Here is a 25,537-nt window from a genome sequence, read left to right on the forward strand (position 1 = left end):
AGCAAATTCCAAGAAAATCAGTGCAAGCGTGCACATTTTAGAGCATTGTCCTTTAAACAGGAAGGAGGGAAAGGGCTTCTCGCCACACCTATTGCAGCAGGAATGAGAACACCCCCATGGAGGCAAATACATCCTGAAACAAAAGCAGGAGACATGTGAACTACTCCATTCAGCTCAGTGGGTGTTCCCATCCCCCTTCTGAGTGTTTTAGAGCCTCTGCTATGCACAGGTCATGCCGGTTCTCAGCTCCACACCCAAAAGGGCAGGATTTCCCCAGATCCTGGCTCACGCGGAGAGTCCAACTCCTGGCATGCGTGGGGACAGTGAGAGGAGTCAGACACCTGCATGGGGCATATCCCAGCTCATACGAGGGAGCATGGATACCCCAAGAAGAGCAAGAGACCTCCCTCCAGATCTGGGCACCCACATGGGAGGGGCGGTTGAGGGGCTAACAGTTGCCCCTGCCCCATATTTTCCCCCGACCATTCACCCTCACATTTCTCTTCCCACTGTCCCGCCCACTGCACTTTCCCTAACCCTAAGCCTTCCTCACCTGAGCCCCAAACCCTATCTCCCCTCCCAAGCCCCCTCCTTTTGCTACAGCCCTGAACCCCTCTCCCTCTATTCCCCCCCCCCACACACACACACTCATCTGCCACCTAATTATACCTCCTCTACCAGGAACCATTCACACATCTAATCTCCCCCCCACCCTCCGAAAGACTCTGAATACATTCCTTCAAAACAAAATTGCCACCCATGACTCAGGTCCACATTACAGACCTACATCGGTAGAACTACATTGCTCCGGGGGGCGTGGATTTTTCACCCCCCTGCATAACGGAGTTATACTGACCTAACCCCCCATGTAGACAGCGCTATGTGAGAGGGGAAGCGGATTAATTATGCTGACGGGAGAGCGTGCTCCTGTGAGTGGAGGGCATCGCCATTAAAGTGCTACGGCAGCACGAATGCGGCGTTGTAAGTGTAGACCTGCCCTCACAGGTCTGTACACTTAAACCGCTGCAGCAGCACCCCTGTAGCACTGCAGGGTAGACACTACCTATGCTGATGAGGAGTTCTCCCATCGGCACAGGTAATCCACCTCCCCGCAAGGCGGTCGCTAGGTCAACGGAAGGATTCTTCCGGCCACCTAGTGCTGTCTACACGGGGACGTTTTCATACACCTGACCAACGCAGTTAAACTGACCTAATTTTCTAGTGTAAACCGGGCTACAAATTGTAGCAATCTCCAGCCACTTAATCCAAAACTCCTTTTGTCTAAGGTGTAGGTTTATGATGAATGTGTCCTTAGTTATGTTAACTGAAGGGTGAGTTCGCAGTCATCAAATGCAATACAAGCTGTGATGCATCCAGTCATTAGCACTGCCCAGTTTAACAGTGCCAGGCAGCAGAAGGAAACTTTTTTGGGGGGGGACCTATAACTCAGGAACCCCTAACTCAAATGACCCCAAATTTAGATGACTAACTCTGCAATCTACCCCCCCAAGGCATACTAAATTTCAAAGCAATATGAGTAACCAATTTGCATTTTAGAGCACTTACAAGCGTTGAGTTTTAAAGCCTGTAAAATGGCCGGAATGGAACACTCTCATCATTTTTCGGTAGTGGCGCACGCACAGTGTAAAAATGTCCGTTTTCTGACATGTTGTTCACCATTTCGGGCACACAAAAATGTAATAGATGCCAGGCACTACTGTGGGTAAAACGCAACAGACTGAGCCCATTTTTACCTGCATCGCAGCAATAGTTTGACCGTGAACGCTGGACAAGAAAAATCCCCAGCTAGAAATGTGTTTTTAAAAATGGGTGTTATTTCTGGGCTTATGTCTCTGGAATCCCTGGCTCAAATAACTCCAAATTTGGGTCACTAGCCCAATCCCATACCCACCTGATTTCAAAGGAATCCAACTAAGCATGTCGATTTTAGATGGTATAGAAAGACCGAGCTTTAAACAGATGTTTTGATGCCGCCTTAATTATAGAGGGGCTGGTGCACCAATATAATGTTGTACGGTAGTGTCTCTTTCACGCTGTAGATCTGTAGACTCCACAGCAGAGAGTTCACACTTCGCAGGGCTGCATCATGTGTACAGCTTTAAGAGAAGCCTGTGTTTTAATTGCCTTGATTCAGGCAAGTGAATATGTGAGAGCAGTTTGGCCTCGTTCCCTTACGCCAGGTAATGTGAAAACACACCAGGATTTCTAGCAGACAGTGAATACTGTGATTACTGCAAGTAGCATTATGCCATAATAGCAGCCCTGTCTATCTGGAATCCGAATCTCCATGAACAACTTTCTCCAATGAACAGTCTCGTTTATGCTTTGGATCCACGTGAACGGTGCTGAGCCAGTTGGCCTGTGGTTACCCTTCCGTACAAATGCACTGTGATAATCAAAGCGTGCCTGACTGCAACCTTCAGCCACTCCTCTAACGAGTAAAAAGCATATGTCTGTGTGTGTGTGTGGGGGGGGGGTGTGTGGATTGACGGGGCCAAGGCCTGACTGGTAGTTGGAAAAGAGACATGGGTGAGGTCACACTAAAGCAGGATCCAGGAAGCAGCTGCAGCGTGGAGGAAGCAGGTGGGCCAGTGAGCAGTAAGTCGGCAGCCAGCTGCCTAGGGGAAGCAAGAGCATACACGAGAGGGGGCACCTCTGGGGGATGTGGATCAGGATCCGCCGTTGGGAAACTCTGCACTACTACCAGAACAAATGTTCCCTGGATCCTTTAGGGCTGCAGTGTGTGAGCTGCTCTTTGGGATTGGCAGGAAAGCCACGTTGTTTCAATCAGAGTGACCGCCACCTTCTCTCTTCACCTCTCCACTTCTGCTGCCCTTTCCTTCCTGGGGGCTCTTAGGCACAGCTGCTCACCTGCATAAATATCTCGAGCTGCTAAAAAGGAAGCAGCTGACAATTTATGTCTCACCCCAAGGTGACTAGGTCCTCCGTAGACAGAGTGTAGCTCTTCATGTATGGAGGAACAGCCCCCCTCAGTTGGTGTACCAGAGAGCGCCTGCTTTAATGCATGTTTTTATCTCCTCCACGCTCCCCATTGGCAGCGTGACCTGATTTCATTTCCCCTACCACTTACAAGGCTGCTGTGTGCACTCACGGCCATTGCACTGGCATTTATAAAACGTCTCTTGCATTTTTCATGCACACCTCACTTATAAGAACGCTCCAGTTCTATGAACAACTCCCCAGTGTAGCAGCCTCGGCCTCGAGTTTTCAGGAGTCGTGGTTTTCATGTATTTAATTAGGGCTGGATTTTCCCACGCCCTAATGAAGCCACACAAGCCAGCCATGCCTGGTCACACTGCAGCTCAGGAGAGCATAGTCTGCTGTGGGCTCCATAACTCCACTGCCTGTGAGCAAGTGGGCAGGGAAATGCATGAGTGGGCGGATACATAGCTCTGCATCCCCTGTCACCACGTGCTAGCTGGCAGAACTTGCTGGGTGTGCCAGGGAAATAAAGTGTACCCCATGAAAGAATGAGGAATCTTTCTCCCTGTCCTCTAACTAGAGGGGTTCAGGGATAGAATTGCTCTATGGCCCAGGGGCTTTTTGGAGCCCCCCTGGGGCAGCGCAGCTACACTGAAAGCTCAGTCCAGCCCTTTAAGAACATAGGTCTTGGCTCATAAAGAAGTGATGAAAATTGATGCTGCCCAATATTTTAGGGGCGGCTTCTGGGTGCCCACAAACATCTTCCTCCTCGAGCCATGCCAGGGAGGGAGATCACAGAAAAGCGCCCCACTGACATGACCCAAGTGAGCTCTGGGCACCACCCCTGTGCTAGGATGTGGCTGCAGGGCTGTCGTTATCGTTGAGAAGAGTTTCCCAGGCACGCAGGGTGGCTAGGTGCCCGGCTGCCTTTGGATGTCACTGGGTGTTGGGTCCCATTGGTGCCTTTGATTCTCACAAGGCCTGGGAGAGAGCATGAAGAGAAGTGCTGACTGGGCCATCGAGCTGCCACTGGTGGTGGCGTAAAGGGCAGAGTCCACCTTGGGAGCAGGTTGGGTAGAACGGGGGACAGCTGTGGAGGGCTTTGTCAGGCAGGGCAGGAAGTGAGGTTTGATGTGGTGGAGGAGGGGAGCTAATGGAGGGATTCAAAAGGTATGATGTAGTCAGAAAGCAGGTTAGGCGACGGTGAGACAGCCAGAGAGGAGTCCAGCAGCAAGATGATCAGAGCTTGGACCGGAGTGTTGGCCAGGAGGGCAGGGGGGAAGGTCCAATCTCAGAGAGGCTGTGCCAGGAGAAGCAGCAGGACCTAGCATGGCCTGGCTGTGCTGGTCAAAGGAGGGGGCTGAGTCAGAGATAACGCTAAGGTTGTGGGTTATCTCTGGGTGCGGTTGATGCTACTGACATCAGGATCAGACAGGAAGTGTGACGGGAGGCTTCAAGGGAAGGATCCGGAGGTTGGTTTGACCATTTTAAGTTTCGGTGACGACTGTACACCCCAGAGGAGATGTCAGAGAGACAGGCCCAGGGTTTGGTTGGGATGGAAGGTCCCACACAGAGAGGCAGATCTGTGAGCTGTCGGCATAGAGCCGGTCATGCGAGCCATGGCTGAGGCTGAGATCACCCACAGAAAGGCATAGAGAGAAGAGGTGAGGGCTGAGGATGGGGCTCAGAGGGACCCCCGACAAGAGAGGAGGGGAGGATGAGGAGGAGGGCCCATCAAACCAGCCCCTGAATGAGCAACATGAGAGGCAGGAAGAGAACCAGAAAGTTGCTTATTTCTCTAAAACTGCTGTATGCCTAGAGGGTTTTGAGGGGTTCTCTGTATCTGAGCAGGCTATTAGAGAAGGTGGTAGTGGTGGGGGTATCAGACCTGCCAGGCTGTCCTGTGTAACCCACACACAATGAGCTAGCCAGGAAACATGAGAGATCGCCCAGGCTGGCACAGGCTATCAGAGATAGGTGATGGTGGGCTCTGGGACTTGACAAGGACAGGTTAGTAGAGATGGGGGTGGTATCAGACCAGCAGAGCTCTCCTGCATGTCTCACGCATTTTGACCTAGCCAGTAAACGTATGTGTGGGAGACACATACAAAACCGGATGTATGAAAAGCATGGGCTTAAAATAAAATCTTAGATAACTAGGAAAGCATGGTTTCTTTCACAGATAGATAGTGCTACCCCCCAGCCCCCCACCCCATCAGCATGACCTACTCAATCATTCTGATGTATTTTGATAACTGGCATTATCATGTCTCACTGATGATCATCATTCCACCAAGTTCTGATATCAATATATCCTCATTTAATACCGGGCACTCACAATCTTTAATGTACTTAATGCATAACTGCTTTGGTTAGGAGTATGCAGTGTTGTGGTAGCCGGGTCAGTCCCAGGATATTAGAGAGACAAAGTGGGTGAGGTAATATCTTTTATTGGACCAACTTCTGCTGGTGAGAGAGAGAAGCTTTCGTGCTTACACAGAGCTCTTCTTCAGGTCTGGGATTTGTGCTCGGAGTGTCACAGCTAAATACAGGCCCGGTCTACACTATGTGGCTATGTCGATGCAAGGCAGCTTATGTCCACCTAGCAGTGCATGTGTCTTCACTTAAATTTGGTTCCTGCCGACATAAGTGTCCCATTGTGCTGATTTAATAACACCACCCCCCTTGAGCAGTGCAGAGACAGAGTCAATGTAGTTAGGTCGACGCAGTATCAGGGTAGACACTGCTTTACTTACAGCGACTGTTGCTGGCCTCCACGAGCTGTCCCACAATGTCACAACCGTTGTGAACTCTGCTACCGAGGGAGAGGTCAGGTAGACAGGTAGTCCCTCCCCTTTAAAGCCCCACAAATTTTTGAAATTCCCTTTCCTGGTTTCCCTTCTTGGCGAGCGCACCTAGCAGCTCTCCATTACTAACTGACCCAACTGACCATGCCGGCTACGCGCTCCAGCCATGCTCCTGCCTGGAGTACAAAGGAGGTACTGGATCTCCTGGACTTGTGGGAAGAAGAGGCAGTGCAGGTGTAGAAACGTGGACATCTATGAGCAGATTGCTTGGGGCATACAAGAAAAGGGCGATAACAGGGACCAGCAGCAATGCCACATGGAAGCCAAGGAGCTGCAGCAAGCATACCAGAGGGCCAACAATTGATCCAGTGGAGAGCCACAGACCTGCCGATTTTACAAAGCTGCATGCCATCATCAGTGGAGACCCCATCCCCACCCCCAAGAGCACATGGATACCTCCAAGGAGCCTGAGTCACAAGCCCCTGCCATGAACAGCAAGGAAGAGAAGGTGGATGAGGAAGAGGAAGAGGAGTATGGGGGGCAGATGATCGGGGGATCCAGCTGTGCAGCGACCCAGGACCTGATGTTGACTCCACCCGCGGTCCAGCCTTTCCCAACAGTCGAGCACAGACAAGCATGATGCAGGAATGCTTTGAAATTACAGGAATAAAACCCCCAAAGTAGCAGGACACATCTGTTGATTTGCTCTTTTTTATTTCTGCTAGAAGAGGTAGTGGAACAACCAACAGAGGGAGAGTTTCTATCTGCTGCTCATTCCCCTGTAGACTTAGGAAGAGGGGGTCATGCAGAGCACTTTGTTTATGTGCACCAGGATGTCTTGTGAATCCTCTGTAAAGATCTCAGTGAAACTTTCATGGAAGTAGTCTGCAATCCTTTGCTGAAGGTTCCTGGGGAAGGGCTGCCTTATTTCTTCCACCACAGTCAGACATTTTCCCACACCACTCAGTGATTACTTCAGCCGGCACCATTGCAATACATAGGCTAGCAGCATACGGGCCCAGGGGGCATCAGGATGCCAGCAGCAGCTGTGCTGTCTCTGCCTCTGTTACCCTCAAGAGTGAGATATACCCCCACCTGTAGAAAATGGTGCCAGTATTCAGTGCCATTGCCCTACACTCCTATAATCATGCCAGCGAGCGAGTCCCTCCTCACCATACTCACCATGTCTGGCGCCATGCTCTATCACTCCCAAGCAGAAGTGAGAGCCTAGTGCTTTGGGGGATTAAGGGGAGTGAGTTCAGCCTCGTAAGTTTCGATTTCCATTGTGAATACACTGACAATGGAACCACTGGGTGTTGTATCTGCAGCGGCTGCCATTGTAGCGTATAGGGTCTCTCCTTCCACACCCACAGAACGCTTGAGCCAGATAAGGAGGAGAAAGAAGAGGACTTGTCATGACATGTTCAGTGAGAGCCTTCAAGCCAATGCTGCATGAGAGATTGAGCCCAGGGCCTGGAGGATCACCCTTGCAGACAGCTTGGACAAGGATAGAGTGGAGAGGAGAAAGGTGCAAGAAAAAGAGAGTGGCATGCAGCAAGAGGTGCTTGCGCTTCTCAGAGAGCAAACAGAGATGCTGCAAACTCTGGTAGAGCTGCAGCCCACAGAGAACGCTATATCCGGACCTCCCTATGCCCCGCTCAGCATTCCACATGGCAACAGGGGTCGGTGCACTACCCTTACCACTCCATCTGGGGGGCCATTAAAGAAAATAAACCCTTGACGTATACTGACTTGTGAAAGCCATGGTTGGTGTAAGTGTACGTGAAGTGGAGCGTTCTTTCCTCTTCATAAGCTCTGTTCCATTAATTTATTACATTTTAAATGGTTGTTTTAATTGCCTGAGTTCATGTTACAGAATAAAATTCTATATTTTGGAAATGATTAATCTTGGTTAGTTAACAACATATGTTGGCTGGTGCTGAGCACCCACCAGCAGCCCCCATCAGCTCCCTCCCAACCCCCCTGTGCTTCCTGCCCGCTGGCAGTCCCCGCAGATCAGCGCCTCCCCCTCCCTTCCCGCACCTTCCAGCTTTTTCGTGGCATTCAGGAGGCGAGGCTCGGGGGGGGGGGGGAGTGATGACACAGAACTGGGTGGGAAGAGGCGGGGTGGGGGTGGAGCAGGGGCCGGAAGAGGCAGGGCAGGGGTGGGGCCTTGGGGGAAGGGATGGAGTGGGGGCAGGGCCTGGGGCAGAGCTGGGGGTCAAGCACCCCCCGGCCCTTTGGAAAATTGGCACTGGTGGTTAACACACATTTCAAGGGACCATTCAAGGTGAAGTGGCCTGCTAACACCCCTCCAGTCACAGGGAGGAAAGGAAGGTAGGAGGGGGAGGAAGCAGCTGGAGAGAAGGTTGTTAGTGGCTTACAGGTTGTTGTAATAAGCCATAAATTCAGTATCTCTATTCCGTCCATGATTTTCAGTGTCTAGCAAAGTTATGAATAGGAGTGTGATTCGTTATCGATACTGTTATACCGGTGCAACCCCTTGTGCACTATCCTGGTACATCTCATTCCCTTCCCAAACTGGAATAAACTGTACTGGTATAAGTGCCTGTAATGCAGCAGCAGTGCACCCATGCTAGGGATTTTTGGTCACTTCAACTATACCCCTACAATTTAATGTTGCAAAACTTTCTTTCCTTGAGGGGGCTGAGGGGGGCCATACAGAAATTTACAGCCTCCCAAGGTCCTGCCCCTCTCAGTGACTTGCTCCTTTGGTAAGTACTGGCCCCACCTTCTCCTCTCCCCTCCCCCCCTCGAGGCCCCGGCCCCCCGGCCAGGTTGGAGGCCAGAAGCCGGAGCTGGCCAGTGACAGGCATTGGTTGCTCACAGCTGGTAAGAGTTGTCTGGGTGGGGGGACCCGGGGCCCTCAGGGAGCAGCGACTGCAGAGGGGAGGGCTCAGGAGCCCAGGTCAGAGCAGATCAGTCCAGTGGAGAGCCCCAGACCATCCACTTGTCCTGGGCCATGCACTCCAGCAAGTGGGGTCATGGGCCAGGGGCTGCTCTCGGGCCTCCCCAGCCTCCTACCACAAGCTTACTTCTCTGATGCTGCTGGAGCTGGGCACCCGGCCAGGAGCCGCCACTTTCTGCGCTCTGCCTTCAGAGCTGGGCAGCCGGAGAGCAGCAGCTGCTATGGGTTGGCTATGGGGTGTGTGTGGCTAAGGCAAATTTTGGGGTGACGATAGCCCCCACAAGCCCTCTTTCCCCCCCAGTGCTGCCCCTGGCTGCAGATCTCTGAGTACTGCAGCAGCCTGCAAAATATGAGTCATTTGTCTTAATTACCCAGGAATTGGAACAACTGGATGTAGATTTTATTAGCTTCCCTTGCTTCCCGCTTCCTGCCAGAATCCTTCAGCAGCTCCCCCAGCCTGGTGGGGGCTGCCTGCTGCCCATCCCCCCTCCCATCTTTGGCAATGGCCCTGAAATTTTCACTGCACCTTTGTCCCTTGTCTTGTTCCAAACTATTTTCCCGCTCCCACTCCAAGCCAAAACAGCAGAACCAGTCAACAGCAATAACACCCCCCACCCCCACCCCCAGAAACCAAGGAGGAGCAAAGCCTACCGGGGAAGCCTTTGAATGACACAGGAGATTAAGAGTTTACACTGTTGACTTTAAAGTAAGATAAACAGTGAAAACTTGGCAAGTGCTAACATAAACAACTCCCTCTCCCGCCACTCATTCCTAAGGCCAGAGCTCATTGCTAGGGAAAAGCACACGCCAAATAGGGCACTCTAACCTTTCCCAAAGGGGCTTTAGCTTGACTCAGAGCCGAGGGACTCCAGCTATACAGTGGGATGGAAGGAATACAGAATGGGCCGCACAGCACGGTCCAGCGTCAGTGGGAGCTGAAAATACTTGGAAAGTGTTGTCTCTTCTGGTGCTTTCTTCCCTTTCCATCAAAATCATAGAATGGGGAGAAAACAAAGGGTTGGGTGTTTCCACCATAGGATGAAAACGTTTCGGGTTAAACTGTGCCCTGTGCAGTGCCAGCATGAGGCCCAGGTGCCATCTAGGCCCCACTTATGTCCTCCCTGCAGGGCTTGCACTGCTTTCCGCACAGAGGGAAGTTCACTATAAATGAGCTACAAACGAACCTGTCTGTCCAGGTGAAAATGCCTTCCTTGCATCTGTGCTGGCAGTTACACTGTTCTTCACACTGATTCAGAACAGTAGCAGGTCATTTCCTACATTAGGGCTACATGAGAGGCACTGGGCTGTGTCTAACATCGACACAGTTTGGACCAATTGATTTTTGACTGGAGCCAGGATATAGGGCCTACAAGATGCTCTGTTGTAATCTCTTGCTAGCTCACACGTGACTGAGTCGATTATGATGAATTGCATCACTACTGGGACTTGTTCACACGATTTGTGGAAATGAAAATGAGTGATTACAATTCTGCACATGCTCTTGATAAAATGTGGATTAAAAACATGCATCAAAATGTCACTGAAACTTTTGTGAAAAAGGACAGATGGTTCTATTCTGAAATCTTACTGAAACCAGGTTTGGAACATGGAAATTCCTTGCCGAACTGCCTTTCCTTTTACCAGCCAGCTCTCCGGACAGCACCACTCACTGCTGCTGATGTTTGGTTACACTTGGACGCAGTTAGTGTTCCAACCTGTGGATTTTACATGGTGAAATGGGGCCCTTTCACGCTTACATGCTGTGGAGCAGGGGGCAGAAAAGGGAAAAGAATCTGCTCCAACTAATTCCCGGATGCAGGTGAGGTTCTCCAGACTGTGCTATACAGGTGCTCACATTCGATGGGCGTAATGATCCCTCCTGGCCTTTACATCTACGGCTATTCCAGGATCACTGCACCACTGCGTGCTGTTCACAACGCTGACTTTCATGTTAACCCCAACATTTATCTAACTCATTTCCCCCCCAAACGCTGGCTTTTAGAGCATCACAGGTGAAACGCCTCCTGCCATCGTTCTTTAGGCCTCGCTGAGTTGCACTCTTCAGGCCCAAACTAAAACCTGGGGTTCACATGTCCTTCAACTTTAGGGATAGAGAGTGAGGGAGACAGGAACTGAATCCAACCCCTGGCTGGGCAGAGCCTGAGCCCTGGATTCCAAACCTCACCCTTCCTGAATGTTTGCTCTTTACAAAAGGGTTGTTTGGGAGAGGAGAATGGGAAAATTTGAACGCTTTGGTTCCATCTGCTCAGCACACTGTATTCACCAGGGATTTGTAATGCCTTTTAAAAATTAGGTTTTATTCATTAATCTAGCAGCATAACACATTTTCTGTCCCCGTCCCTAAAGTAATTTGTAGGTATTTTTGTTGCACCAACAAAGTCCAATCAGCTGACAGATCCTTTGGGAAAAACCTAACGGGTTACATAAAAATCATTCCTGGGGGATTCACCTTTTGTTTTTCATTCAGTTGGTCTCTTCCTAATGTAGCCCCAACTCTGGGAACTTCTTCGTTGTTTCAAGCAAATTCCATTTGTTTTCCACATAAGCTGCTCCTTAAAATATGATCTACTTGAGAGGAGGGGATGAAGCTTATACTTGGATTTCTTTTTACATAATTTAATATTCCTTTTAGTGAATTTTAATTCCCTTTTAAAAGATTTTGCTTCACTGCACTTGTAAAAAGTAACCAAAGTACTTCGAGACAGTAGGAATTTGCAGTCATAGTAGGTTTAAAATTATTGCTTGCTTGATCGCAAAAATACTGCAGAGCTGGCAGTTGTCTCTAGTAAACAAGTTGCTGTTTTTTCAGAAAAAGTAAGTTTGTTAAACCCCTTTTCCCACTCTGAGTACCAGCTGCATGGAACTCTGGGGAAAATGCCCCCAAAAGTCTCATGCACATGCTATGAGGGTAAAATTACCGCAGAAGACAAGCACAAGACCTTGGCATAGTGGGCACTGTTAGATTGTTTATTATTTGCTCTGCACTAATAACAGGACTTCTATCCCCCAAACAGTGGTGGCTCTCAGCCCAGACGCTATGTCACCTCTGCGATTCTGTCCATGCAGTCTGAGGGACACACTTTCTTAGCCTGACTGTGTCTGCCCCTTGATCTTCCTTAACTGTTTTCCGCCTTCTCCTTTGTCTGTAACTGAGTTCAGCTGTCAGTGAAGAAGCCAAGAGACAGCGCTCCTCATTCTCTAGTGTCAGAGATTTCTGAGTCTGCAGAGAGCCTGGAACAGTAGCTCTGAGCTGTGAACTGTCCCATTCAACTTGATGAGTGTTAATTCAGATGCCACTACAAATGCGAATAGTGGTAACAATTTCCCTGATCATTGCAGCATGTGAGAAAGGAGACGGTCATGTTATGCAGCTATGCACAATCTATTTGGAGTGAGCGCTCATTCTGGGGCCAGAACTGGTTGGCCTGGGAGAAACCCTCATTTTTTTGTTTCCTCAATCAAGAAGAAGCCAGGCCCAAGGGCCACCTGTGTCCCTACAGTGGAGTGGCCAGGCCCAAGCATGTCACAGGACATCTGAGCCCCAGGAGGGGTGGCCTGACCCGAGGAGAACAGTGGACATCAGAGAGCACACATGATCGTAATTTGAACATCTGCACAATCTACTGACAGCAGCTTCTCATGCTGGCATCTAGAGAGGGTGGAACTTGGTTTGTGGGTGGACTTGGAAGAGTTCCATTTCCTGCTTCCCCCAATTTGACCCCTGGATTCATCTAACATAAAGAAAGAAGCAAAATACACAAACCCAACTGACTTCAGATATTGTTTGTGAAAAAAACCCAGAGGCCAGATCTTTCCATGGTAAAGGGGCAACGAGGGCGTCAGCTGTGGGTGTTTGGTTTTTGCTTTGCATGTCACCATTAACCACTTGCAAAGTGCATGAAAAATAATGTCATGGTGTCTACATTCAGTTTGCAATATTTGTATTTTGCTGAGGGAGTACGTGTGAATAACAGCCAGTGCAGAATCATGGAATCATAGAATTGTAGGGCTAGACGGAAACTTGAGAGGTGATCTAGTCCAGCCCCCTGCACCAAGGCAGAATCAAGTACATCTAAATAGTCCCTGACAGGTGTTTATCGAACCTGTTGTTAAAAACCTTCAATGAGGGGAATTCCACAACCTCCCTTGGAAGCCTGTTCCAACATTTAACTAGCCTTATAGTCAGAAAGTTTTTCCTAATATCTAACCTCAATCTGCCTTGCTGCAGATTATGCTTGTTACTTCTTCTCCTGCCTTCAGTGGACATGGCGACCAATTGATCACCATCCTCTTTATAGCAGCCCTTAGCATATTTGAAGACTGTTATCAGGTTCCCCTTCAGTCTCCTTTTCTCAAGATTAAACATGCCCAGTTTTTTAATCTTTCCTCACAAGTCAGGTTTTCTAACCCTTTTATCATTTTTGTTGCTCTCCTCTGGACTTTCTCCAGTTTGTCCACATCTTTCCTTAGGTGTGGCACCCTGAATTGGACACAACACTCCAGCCGAGGCCTCACCAGCACCGAGTAGAGTGGGACAATTACCTCCTGTGCTTTACATACAACATTCCTCTTTATATGCTTCAGAATGATATCAGCCTTTTTCACAACTGCATCACATTGTTGGCTCATATTCAATCTGTGATCCACTATAAACCCCAGATCCTTTTCAGCAGTACTATTGTCTCGCTAACTATTCCCTACTTTGTAATTGTGCATTTGATTCTTCCTTCCTAAGTTTAATACTTTGCACTTGTCTTTATTGAATTTCATCTTGTTGAATTCAGACCAATTCTCTTGGCCTCCAAAGTGCTAGCAACCCAGCTTGGTGTCATCTGCAAAGACTCTCCACTCCATTACTCAAGTCATTAATGAAAATGTTGAACCAGACCCCGGCCAGGTCCTACTAGATATGCACCCTCCAATTTGAGAGCAAACCATTGATAACTACTTGCTGAGTATGGTTTTTCAACCAGTTGTGCATCCGCCTTATAATAATTTCATCTGCACCACATTTCTCTATTAGGAGAGTGTCATGTGGGACTATCTCAAAAGACTTACTAAAATAAAGATATAGCACATCTACTGCTTCCACCCCTCCATAAACCAGTAAACCCTGTCAAAGAAGGTAATTAGGTTGGTCTGACATGATTTCCTCTTGACAAATCCATGCTGGCTATTCCTTATAACCCTATTATCCTCTAGATGTGTGAAATGATTGTTTAATAATTTGTTCCAGTATCTTTCCAGGTGCAAGGGAACTGTTGTCACCTTACTAAAACTCAGTGGGGGTGTTTTGGTTGGCTAGCTCCCAGTACCAAAGGAAAGGGGATGGGTCGATGGGAAATCAGGACCCTGAGACTGGCAGTCCCCAGGGGTAATGGGGAGAGGCCAGTGCTCCAGGTCAGCCTGATTGACAGTGCGGGCAGCTAATCAGGGAGTCAGGAGGCCAGGATGGGTCCTGTCCTCTGTGTGAGCTGGAATTGCCTGGGTCAGCCAGAGTGGGGCTGAGCTTGGGAGCAGAGCTGTGCCAGCCAGAGGGGCCAGAAAAGCAGCCCAGGAAACACGTCAGAGCTGTGAGCAGAGTCACAGAAGCAGCTCACAGAGCAGACCCTGTGCTGAGAGCAGGGCTGCAGCCTCTGACCAGAGACACAGCCCAGGGAGAGCAGATCCTGTGCTGGGAGCAGGGCTGCAGCCACAGAGCCAGAGGGGCCAGAGAAGCAGCCCAGGGGGCTGGAGGCAGAGCAGCAGCATCAGTGCTGAGGCAGAGTGGAGCAGGAGCTGGAGCTGGAGCCGGAGCTGGAGCAGTCTGGAGCCAGGTGTGGTGAGCAACTGGGGCAAGCTAAGGGGGGAACCTGGGCAAAGGGCCCAGCGCAGAGAGACACCCCCAGCTGAGGGTCCTTGCTGGCCAGACTGGGAAGGGGATCTTAACCCGACAGGGGGTTGACGCTGGGAAGAAGGATCCCACCACCCAAAGCCCGGAGATGTGTGGCCACCACCAGAGCAAGTGTCCAACCCACAGCATCCCTGCAGCACAGCCAGGGCCGGGGAAGGGGCCTGGGACCTACAAGGAACAGACTGTGAACTGCCCGGACATTGTAGAGACACGGTTTGTGATGTTCCCTGCCACAGAGTGGGATGATATGTTTCCTTTAACCTTTCCCATTTTCCCTTATTCTTTTTTAAATTAATTGTTGATTAAAAAAACTTGCATTTGCTTCAAATTGTATGTAATGATCAGTGGGTCAGGGAAGTGTCCAGTGCAGAGAGAGCATCCTGGAGTGGGGACACCCTAGCCCCTGTCCTAGGTGACCACAGCAGGGTTGGGGGTCGAGCCCCCCAGGAATCATGGGCCCAGCCTGGTTGGGGTTACAAGGACTCTGCCAGACAGGAGTGTGGAAGGGGAGTCCTCAAGGGCAGAGAGGCCTCTGGGTAAAGGAAGTGGGAGTGAGGACTCAGATCCTTTCACTAGCCCATCTCACCAAGGTCATGCAGAAGCCAGGAAAGTTCCCCACTATAACGGGAGCATTCTCCGCTTACACAGGTATCAAAGTTAGGCTGACTGGTTTATAAATCACTGGGTCTGCTTTGGCCCCCTTTTTAAAGACAGCTACAGTAAAAGCTGTTTTATCTGGCATGTTGGGGGAATGGGGGGTGCTGGTAAGTAAAAAATGCCAGTTAACTAAGAGGGAGGGAGTTTGGGTGCGGGAGGGGGTGCAGGGCACAGGCTCTGGGAGAGAGTTTGGGTGCAGGAGGGAGTGCGGGGTTGGGGGTTAGAGTGCGGGAGGGGGGTGCCGGATACAGGGGGCTTCACCTTGGGCGGCTCCACGCAAGCAGCAACCTGTCCCAGCTGCTCCTAGGCAGAGGTGCGGCAGGCAGCTCTGTGCGCTGCCTCCACCCGCAGGTGCCGCCCCCCACAGCTCCCATTGGCCACTGTTCCCAACCAATGGGAGCTGCGGAGCTAGCGCTCTGGATGGGGTGGGGGCAGCATGCGAAGCCGCTTGCTGCACCTCCACCTAGGAGCAGTCAGGACAGGTGGCCACTTGCGGGGAGCTGCCCAAGGTGAGCGCCCCCCAGATCCGGTACCCCCATGCCATGCCCCAACCCACTGCCCCGAGCCCCCTCCCGCACCCAAACTCCCTCCCAGAGCCTGCACCCCCACCCCAAACCCCTGCTGGCCCCATGCCAACCAGACTATAAACCAGAATTTCAATGAAGATCAGAAATACCCATTTATAGAGCTTTCCAATTGGTGAAGTGGCAGACTTGAATACATCTAACTTATCTAAATATTCTTTCACCTGTTCTTTCTTTATTCTACCTTCTGTTCCTTCCCCCTTGTTGTTAATATGAAGTGTGTTAAGTATCTGGACACAATTAACCTTTTTTTAGTGAAGACTGAAGCAAAATTGACATTAAACGCCTCAGCCTTTTTGATGTTGTCTGTTATTAGCTCTCCTTCCCCACTAAGTAGAGGACCTAGGCTTTTCTTTGTCTTTCTCTTGCTCCTAAACTATTGAAAGAACCTCTTCTCATTGCCTTTTTTGTCCTTTGCTAGCTATTACTCATTTTGCACTTTAGTCTTTCTGAATTTGCCCCTGCATACTTGTGCCATTCTTTTGTACTCATCCTTACAATTTGGCCATGTTTCCACTTTTTGTAGGATTCCTTTTTGATTTTCAGGCCAGAAAAGAACTCTTGATTGAGCCATATTGGCCTTTCACTATTCTTTCTATCTTTCCTTTGCATCGGGAGTGTTTGCTGTTGTGCCTTTAATGTTGTCCCTTTGAGAAACTGCGAGCTCTCCTGAATTTCTTTTTCCCTTGGATTTTTTTCCCATGGGACCTTACCTACCGGTTTTCTGAGTTTGTCAAAGTCTGCTTTTCTGAAATCCATTGTCCTCATTCTGCTGCTCTCACTCCTTCCTTTCCTTAGAATCATAAAATCTTCCATTTCCTGATCACTTTCACCCAAATTGCCTTCTACCTTCAGCTTTCTTACCAATTCCGCCGTTAGTCAGAATCAATTCTAAAAGGAAAAGGAGTACTTGTGGCACCTTAGCGACTAACAAATTTATTTGAGCATAAGCTTTCGTGAGCTACAGCTCACTTCATCGGATGCTCAAGAAAGCTTATGCTCAAATAAATTTGTTAGTCTCTAAGGTGCCACAAGTCCTCCTTTTCTTTTTTGCGAATACAGACTAACACGGCTGCTACTCTGAAACCTGTTCATTCTAAAAGGGTCCCCCTGGTTATTTGCTCCATTTTCTTCAACAAGAAGCTGTCCCTAAGATGTTCCAAGAACTTTCTGGACATTTTGTGGTTTGCTGAATGCCTTTTCCAACAGACGCCTGGGAAGTTAAAGTCCCCCATCACTACCACGTCTTGTGTTTTTGTTATTTCTGTTGTTTGTTCTAGGAATGCCTCATCTATCTCCTCCTCCTGACTGGGTGGTCTGAAGTAGACCCTCTACCATGATGTGGTAGGTATTTGTCTGTGGTGACTTGTATTGGCTGAGTTAGGATTTAATTTCGCTATTAAGGATGAAGATTTACAAATGAAAGAGAACTAATATTCCCTGGCAACCTTGACTGAGAATATCCAAACAGGGTGTTTTTAGCTTTGCTGTTCTTTCACAGTTGTATTTGCAGAGGAGAAATGGTTTGTTGAGATGCAGAACTTAATACAATGTGAACTCTAGCCTATTTACAGAAATTCAGACAATCTATATTTATGATGGTAACGTGTACAATTGTAAAAAGACATCCATCATCTAGAAACGATGCTATTTACACTATAGAGTTAGTCTCAGTGCAGCACGGTGATTAAGAAATACATTTATCGACATTTCTAGCTCCCTAATGGCACTATCCTCCCACTAACAAAATGGTGTGATAAGAATGTGCAGGGCCACCAAATAATGCCACTAAACCCAAATTATTTTTCATTCAGACTGTAACTGCAGGATAAACTGGTGTGTGATCCAGGCCTCTATCACAAAGGAGCCTCGCTGCAGAGTGACTGCAAGGTAGTTCACATGCCTGTTTCAGAGTTGAGAATTTGAGCACGTTCTGGGAGCTGTTTTGAACTCCCAACCCTCCAAATTAAAAAAAAACCCAGCTTGGCCCCGCTGTAACTGCAAGGCACCAGGGCAAATTGGAACAGGGCACCCAAACACAAGGAGCCCAGCTGAGCTCACGGGCATGCTCATCTGCATCAATGTGACTCCCTGGTGTGCCCCATCCAGGTGGCACAGAGGGCACATGCTGTCACCACATCAGAGCATGTGACACTCAATTTGCACAAGGCTACCTGACTGCACAAGATGCTGGGGAAAGCCACACTTACACGTGAAAAGCCAGCAGGAGTGAGGAAGGGACTGCCCCCATGAAGGGGTAGGGATGGAGTTACAATCCCCTCTGAAACATCCGCTGTTGGCTACTCTTGAAGACATGGTACCGAACTGGATGGTCTGTTCCAGTGCCCTGCTACCAGAATCAGAGCAGACGTGGTTTTCAACACAGATTCATAGATTCCAAGGCCAGAAGGAACCACTGTGATCATCTAGTCTGGTCTCCTGTATAGCACAGGCCGGAGAACTGCCCCAAAATAATTCCCAGGTCATATCTTTTAGAAAAATATCCCATCTTGATTTAAAAATTGTCAGTGATGGAGAATCCACCATTAACCTTGGTAAATTGTTCCAATAGCTAATTACTCTCACTGTTAAAATATTAGGTTTCAGAGTAGCAGCCGTGTTAGTCTGTATTCGCAAAAAGAAAAGGAGTACTTGTGGCACCTTAGAGACTAACAAATTTGTTAGTCTCTAAAGTGCCACAAGTACTCCTTTTCTTTTTGTTAAAATATTATCGTATTTCCAGTCTGAATTTGTTTGGCTCCAACTTCAAGCCATTGGATCATGCTATGCCTTTTTCTGAGCCTATTATTAAATACTTGTTCTCCATATAGGTACTTACAGACTATGATCAAGTCACCCCTTAACTTTCACTTTGTAAACAGATTGAGCTCCCTGAATCTATTGCTATAAGGCAGGTTTTCTAATCCTTTAATGATTTGCGTGGCCTTTCTTTCTTTTCTCCAATTTATCAATATCCTTCTTGAAGTGTGGACACCAGAGCTGGACACAGTATGCCAGCAACGGTCACACTGGTGCCAAATACAGAGGTAAAATAACCTCTCTACTCTTACTTGAGATTCTGCTGTTTCTGCATCTAAGGACTGCAATAGCCCTTTTGACCACAGCGTCACACTGGGAGCTCATGGTTCAGCTGATTATCCACCATGTCCCCCAAATCTTTGCCAGAGTTACTGTCAGGTTATAGAGTCCCCAATCCTGTGAATACGGCCTGCTCTCTTTGTTCTTAGATGTATACATTAACATTTACATCATCCAGTGTTCACTGTCATGTGTAAACATTCAATCTCTGCTTCCAGATGTGACTGTGCATCAGGGGTGTAGCTATGGGTGGCCTTAGGTGGGCCACGGCCCACCCACTTGGCATCCAAGCCCACCCCCCCACCATAGCTCTGCTCCTGCTCCAGCCGCAGCCCTGCCCAGATGTGGAGGACACCACACGCTGGGTGCACACCCCCCTGGCCCTACGGGAGGGGGTTGGGACAGCAGCGGGGCACTTGACAAGCCCGCCACGCATGCTGCAGCAGGAGGAGGGCAGCTGGCCCGCCCAGTGGCGGCGATCATTAAAAAACGTAGGCCTGCCACCTCGGGGAGCCGGGCCTGGCTTTGGTCAGTGTGACGGGGATGGGAGCCATGCGCGCTGGAGAGCGGCGTTTCCTCCCAGAGCTGAGTGTGCATGCAGGGCCCCGGGAGACTCCTGGCCAGAACATCCATTGCCCCCCACAAGGCCGGCTGCATTGGAGGGGGTGGGCGGAAGCGGGCCCCCCCGATGCCTCCTTTTCCCCCCGTGCCCCACTCCCATCATTGCCCGTCCACCCAAATGTCCCATGCTAGCTACACCACTGCTGTGCATGGAAGATCCAGAGAGTACCAGTATCAACTATATTGCCAGAAAATAATAGCACCAACAATAAAAGAGGCCACTCTGTTGTACCTGCTGCCTAAACAGCCTGCCAGAGGCAGAAAGTCACCTCCAGATCCTGGTCTACAAACAAAGGACTTGGTCATAGACAAAACCACCTCATCTTCCAGCAAGCACGAGGGAGGCGCACTTCGTTCACGTCTAACATTGCTTTGCAGAGACAGCAAACTAACGCAGTCGTTTCTCCTCTTTTGGGTTGTCTAAGTCACAGAGCGCCACAGGATCCAGCTTCTTGGCTGTCTCTACCCGCTGTTCAATTAAGAAGACCATAAAACCAAACACTTACATTGCTCCCTGGTAATGAACTGAGGTACAGTGCTGGGGAGAGGAGTGCTCGGGTTCGGGGTTCCCACTAGCTTGCTCTTGGCCATCTTGGTGTTTGCCTTGGCGAATTCTAGTCGCAGCGTTTGTGGAATTTCGGGGTCAAAGCGAATTCCCTTTGTGAAAGCAAGAGAACAGAGCGTGTCAATTATCTGTACAGCCAACATGGAAAACTACTGAATGAAATCAGCACTATGGGCGAGTGCCCCGAACACCAGGCGGAGAGGCCGCTGTGGCCCAGGTCGCCAGCACCTCAAGCGCATTGCTCGACAAGCCAAACAAAGCAAACTCAGATCACATTGGGATGGACACAGTTCTCCACACTTCTGACTCTGTGATCCCACAGTGAGATCCTTGCTGGCAGGCCCCAGCACCTGTGTAAGGCTCCAGGGGCCCACTAGGGTCTTGGTGCATGGATCTGATTGCAGGATAAGGGCCTCCACCACTTTGTACACAGAAAAACGTACCAAAATTCCAGTTTTAAAGCTGAATCCGATGACTTGCTTTTAAAGCAAATTCTTATTTTTATTGAATCGGCCGAGAAAACATGCACCAATAAGGGCTTTGTTTTCCTTAATTTGTTCACAAATAACAGAACTTGCCCTCATCTGGCTCATAGACCACTACGGAATTGGAACTGCAATCGCTGTGACCATAACGTAGTTCACACGGCAGACAACATCTCACATGCCCCAGCCTTCGAAGGCTGGAGCCCTCAGGCCGTGGGATGGCCAAACTCAGAGAGCATTATTCAGTTACATGGCAGTGTTCATGACACATGGTTGTGAGTTGATCTCTGGACTCCAGTTATCATTAACTCCACTGCAAAGTGATAATGGAGTCTCCCAGAGGCTTGGGGAAGAAAGGGCTGGATGGCCACACATGAGCTAGAGGGCAGCAATCCTAAAATCAGGGGAAGGGAGAGCAGCTGAAAGGCTCAGAGTCTACATGGAGGAAGGGATTGTTTGGGATTTGTATTTTCAGAAGGCTGGGGCGGGGGATGAGGAAACTTACAGGAATATTTTCTAAATTAAAAATAGGGAGAAATGTTCACATTTAACTCAGGCTGGGCTCCCAAGCTCCAGAATTAAACCCAATCAGGGTCCAAAAAGGCAAGGAGGAGGGGACAAATAAAGGAAAAGAGAAACACCTGCCCCACGGGACTGGCCAGTCTCAATAATGTCCTGGCTTTGAACTGTTACACTTCTTAGAGTCAGGGCAGATGGCTCGGGGAGCTGGAAATGACTTTCCCCTGAAGGCAGTGAAGAGCACAGCCCAAAACTGGAATTAGAACCACGCCAAAGTAGCTAAGAACTAGGTCTGGACTTGGGGGCTCAGGGCACATCTAGCTGAAATGTTCTTTAGAGACAATGATGGTGCACAGCTACAAAATGGCTCTGTTATATAGGACCCAATTGATGAGAAGCTTCTCTGAACCTCCAGCTAAACAGAAGTGAACATCTCATTAGAACAGGCTTGCTTGTGAGATCTCCAAAACTTCCTGCTTTTATGCATGGGCCAAAAATACCCACCACAACAGCCTTTCCACTGGAATTTTGGCACTTTCACTTCTAGGTCCACCCAGGAGATGAAGGAGGGGCTTGTGGTCAAGGCATGGGAGTGGGGCTCAGGAGATGTGTGTTCGGTTGGCAGTTCCCAGCTATGCCACAGAGGTGGTCTGATCCCAGGCAAGTCGCTTCCTGTAACGTTTTCAGAAGGAATGTACAGAGTGGAGACTTGTGATGAGACTTGGAGTCACTCTTACAAGTCACTGAGGCCCTTTGGGACCTTTTGCATATAGTGTCTCCACACCTCAGTTCCCATCTGTAAAAATGGGGAAAATGAGCCTCCCTTTCTCACCCATCTGACTTGTCTGTCTAGATGGTAAGTTCTTTGCTCAGGGACATGATACAGCCCCTTGCACAATGGGGCCCTACCCTTGGTAGAGAGCACTAAATATTACAATGAATAACTGAGGTGTAGAAAGAACGAGGAGTACCTGTGGCACCTTAGAGACTAACAAATTTATTTGAGCATAAGCTTTCGTGGGCTAAAACGACTTCATTGGATGCATGCAGTGGAAAATACAGTCGGAATATATATATATACACAGAGAACATGAAACAATGGGGGTTGCCATACACACTATAATGATCAATTAAGGTGAGCTAGTATCAGCAGGAGAAAAAAACCTTTTGTAGTGATAATCAAGATGAGGTGTAGAAGTATGTGGAACCAATCAACCACAATGGTAGTTTCGTTTAATTGCCAGCTTGCGTGTGGGGGAGGAATGAGGGGTTCTGGCCCTGCCCAGGCTGTCATGTCCATTGCTAGCAGTGACCAAAAGCTGTGACCTCCAACAGCTCTTTGATGTCCTGTGTCAGGAGAGCCGATCCTCTCTCCACTGCTCAACAGACGTGTCCACAGCCCAGGTCTCCCAGACAACTGGCATTAACTGGCTCTCATGTCATCACTGCAGAGAAACCGAGGACAGAGCAGGCTTGGAGGTGGAACTGCCCTGAGAGGGAGATGGAGGGGGAGAAAAGCTTCCACTGCTGGCCTGCCCTGGATAAATAAAACCCTATAGTCTCCAGAGCTACGATTCTGGCATCGTCTACAAGCACTGCAATTCTTCAGCAAGAGGACAGCGTGCAATCTGGAGGACATTTCAGTTGATTAGTGTTTATTCTTACTTTTACTGCTATTAGAGGGTAATGACCAGTATGTCCAGCAGGAGAGAGGGCAGGCAAAAGCCGCTCCTTAGACACTGTGACACAGGCACTGGGACGCTCATGACTCTCACAATGCTTGGTGTTTTTCTTACAGCCCCAGCCGCGGTGGTCAGGTTGTTAGTCGAGACTCGCCCCTTTCATGAAGAAAAGGGACTTTCTGGGGCAAGCTGGAGAGTGTGACACCCCCTCCCCCAATGCTCCCACATGAGAAAGCAAACAAAGAGAACTTCAACTTTAGTACTTTGTAAAATCGCATGGTTTTTAAGCCAGTCTCAGGATCGTTTGGCACCTTGCTCGTGAGTTTTGAACACTTGGGGTTGGCAATATTGCAGAGTAGGAGCTAGCTGATAAGGGCCAAATCTGGTTTCAAATCATGGCAGCAGATCTTCCACTGGTGTAAATGATCAGGACTCCATTGAAGAAGGATCTGCCTGGGGGTGTGTATGGTCTCCATTCCTATGCGGTCTCCAGTAGCAGACCTGTGCTTATGTGGGATAGAAACAGGTCCTTGTTTTGATGACCTGACTCCACCCGGCTGCGGTGGGGGCACGGTCTCATCAGAGCACTGCGGCCTCTCCAATCTGTAACTCGCAGGATCAGCGAGGACGTCTCAAAGCGCCTTCTCTTCTCAGACTGTCTGACAGACTGAGGAAGAAGGGGCTTTTCCACACAAACCCACACTTTTTTAATTGCCTTCCAAAGGAATCTGCCGCCCCCGCAAGTCCATGCGGCTTTGGCAGAGTGAGAAACTTTCAATAAAACGCCAAGTCGCAGCCCCACAGCAAAGCAAAGCTCTCTCTTTAGAGGAGAAAAGAACAAATGGGGGGTGGGGGGGAACAGTCAGCTGGGTGAGCGGCTAATTCTGCTACAGCTGGATGGAAAGATGCTCCTAGGGGTACAGAACTGTCATGACAACTAGCCAGCTGGGCCAGTACTGCATGCCAGTCCCAGGAAGGGCACGGGGAGAGCAGAAGGAGCAATACTGATGCAGTGATGGTGCAGTGCAGATGACAGCTGCTTTGCTTTAGCAAAACTCACAGGAGTAACCTCTAGGATTTGGCAGTCTTAGGGCGATGCTGACATTGGAGGCCCTCACCCAGAGAAGGTGTATGCACCGTGCGTCCCTATTATCTTCCAAACCAACCCAATTCTTCCTACTATGGAACTCTTGAACATCTGTCTCTGAAGTAGAATGGCAGCCCCAGGCTCTTCTTGCACATAAACTGCTGGGGAGTCACTACATCCACTACATTAGGAGTGGGGGGAGGGACACACATGGTAAAACTGGGGGCACACTAAGTTGCCAGAAGCTCGAGGCCCTACCCAAGTTTGCATAAATGAAACAATTTACATGTATGAAAGAGCAGCTGCTGAGACAACTCCTGCAAAACTCCATCTTGCTGCTACTGGCTGGGCTTCTCCGAACAAGACAGAGCACTGCATGCAGGACTTGTGTTTCTGTGGACCATTTCTTTATTAAAGGGGAAGGTGGCAAGGGCTCACATTGCAGAATCTATGGGTCACATTGCCTCTAGGCTGCTGCTGGGTCACCTCCTGCTATTGTCAACCATCGTTTTCATCTAAACACTCCACAGCAGGATATAATGGGCCTCACCTTCAAAAAGTTAGATATGAAATTGTGCATGCAAATCACCTTGTTGTTTGTGTGAATAGTCAGCTATGCAGCTGGTTGGCGACATCCACACACGAACAAACGTGCCATAATGGTGAGCATCCACACAGATTACACATAAAATCTTTGTGTGCACAATGGTGCATCTAAATTATGGCGGAAGTCAATCCAGATCTTACTAAAGCTGGGACTGACCGTCACACAGAGAAAGTGCCAAACTAAATTCCCCAGGACACTGAGCCATTTAGCAAAAACACCATCAGATTTTTCATTCCAAATTAAAGTTCCAACATCCTTTAAAGCCTGCAAAGTTTAAATGACCTAATTTGTTTGGCAGCAAATTCTGAGTCCATAGGCTTAAAGCAAGTCACATTCCTCTAACATCTTTAGCATCAGCACCATATTTGGCAGTCAGTATCCCGCTGCACTGAGCCTTTATCCTCAGGGATTAGCAGAGCCAAAAATATTTTAAATTTAAAAAGACGACAAGGAAAAATAGGAAAAGAAATTAGAGAACGGACTGTTTGCTGTTATCCCTGCCTGATGAGATTACTCAGGGGGCTCAATGATTTCACCCAGAATGGCATTGTAATGAGATTAACTCTGTACAGACAGCGGGGAGCTGGGCTTGTTGAAAAAATCAACTTTTTTTCATGGGAAAAAGCAGACTGTAAATGAGTAATTTGCAACTGTGAGGTCAGAAAATGGCTTCCTTCTGGGCAAGGCCACTGCTTCTTGAGTCCCGAGGGGACTAGGGACTGCAATCATCAGGTCCAGATTGTCATAACGAGATCTGTGCGAAACTTTTGTCACAAAGCACAAAACGAAGCAAAACTCCCCTGTTCTAAAGTTTCACTACAAGGTTTAAGGAAAGAGTCACGTAAGTGCACAAACCTGGACCCATTTTGGTTTGGTTCTGATGCAAATCCACATGAAACTCAGCTGCTTCATCTGGTTTGGGTTTGAGTTTTTGGGCCTTGTTGTCAAACCTGGAATTTAAAGGGTTAGACTCTGGGTGCAGACCCAAATGAATCAAAGTAGAGGCAAAAGCAAACT

General features: G+C 49.0%; 1 protein-coding gene across 7 annotated transcripts in view; it reads right to left on the reverse strand.

Moving 5' to 3' along the window:
- The window catches only part of RBPMS (RNA binding protein, mRNA processing factor), a 141,262-nt gene that overhangs the window by 45,062 nt on the left and 70,663 nt on the right, over positions 1-25,537 (reverse strand). For 5 of the 7 annotated variants that reach the window (XM_043513055.1, XM_043513052.1, XM_038398442.2 and 2 more), the window contains exon 5: positions 20,082-20,232. The exons of the other annotated variants lie outside the window; for them this stretch is intronic. In XM_043513055.1, coding sequence (XP_043368990.1) covers positions 20,082-20,232 — 151 coding nt within the window. The remainder of the gene's footprint in view (positions 1-20,081; positions 20,233-25,537) is intronic. 7 annotated transcript variants of the gene reach the window in all.

The sequence above is a fragment of the Dermochelys coriacea genome, chromosome 4 (assembly GCF_009764565.3).
Source record: "Dermochelys coriacea isolate rDerCor1 chromosome 4, rDerCor1.pri.v4, whole genome shotgun sequence".
NCBI lineage: Eukaryota > Metazoa > Chordata > Testudines > Dermochelyidae > Dermochelys > Dermochelys coriacea.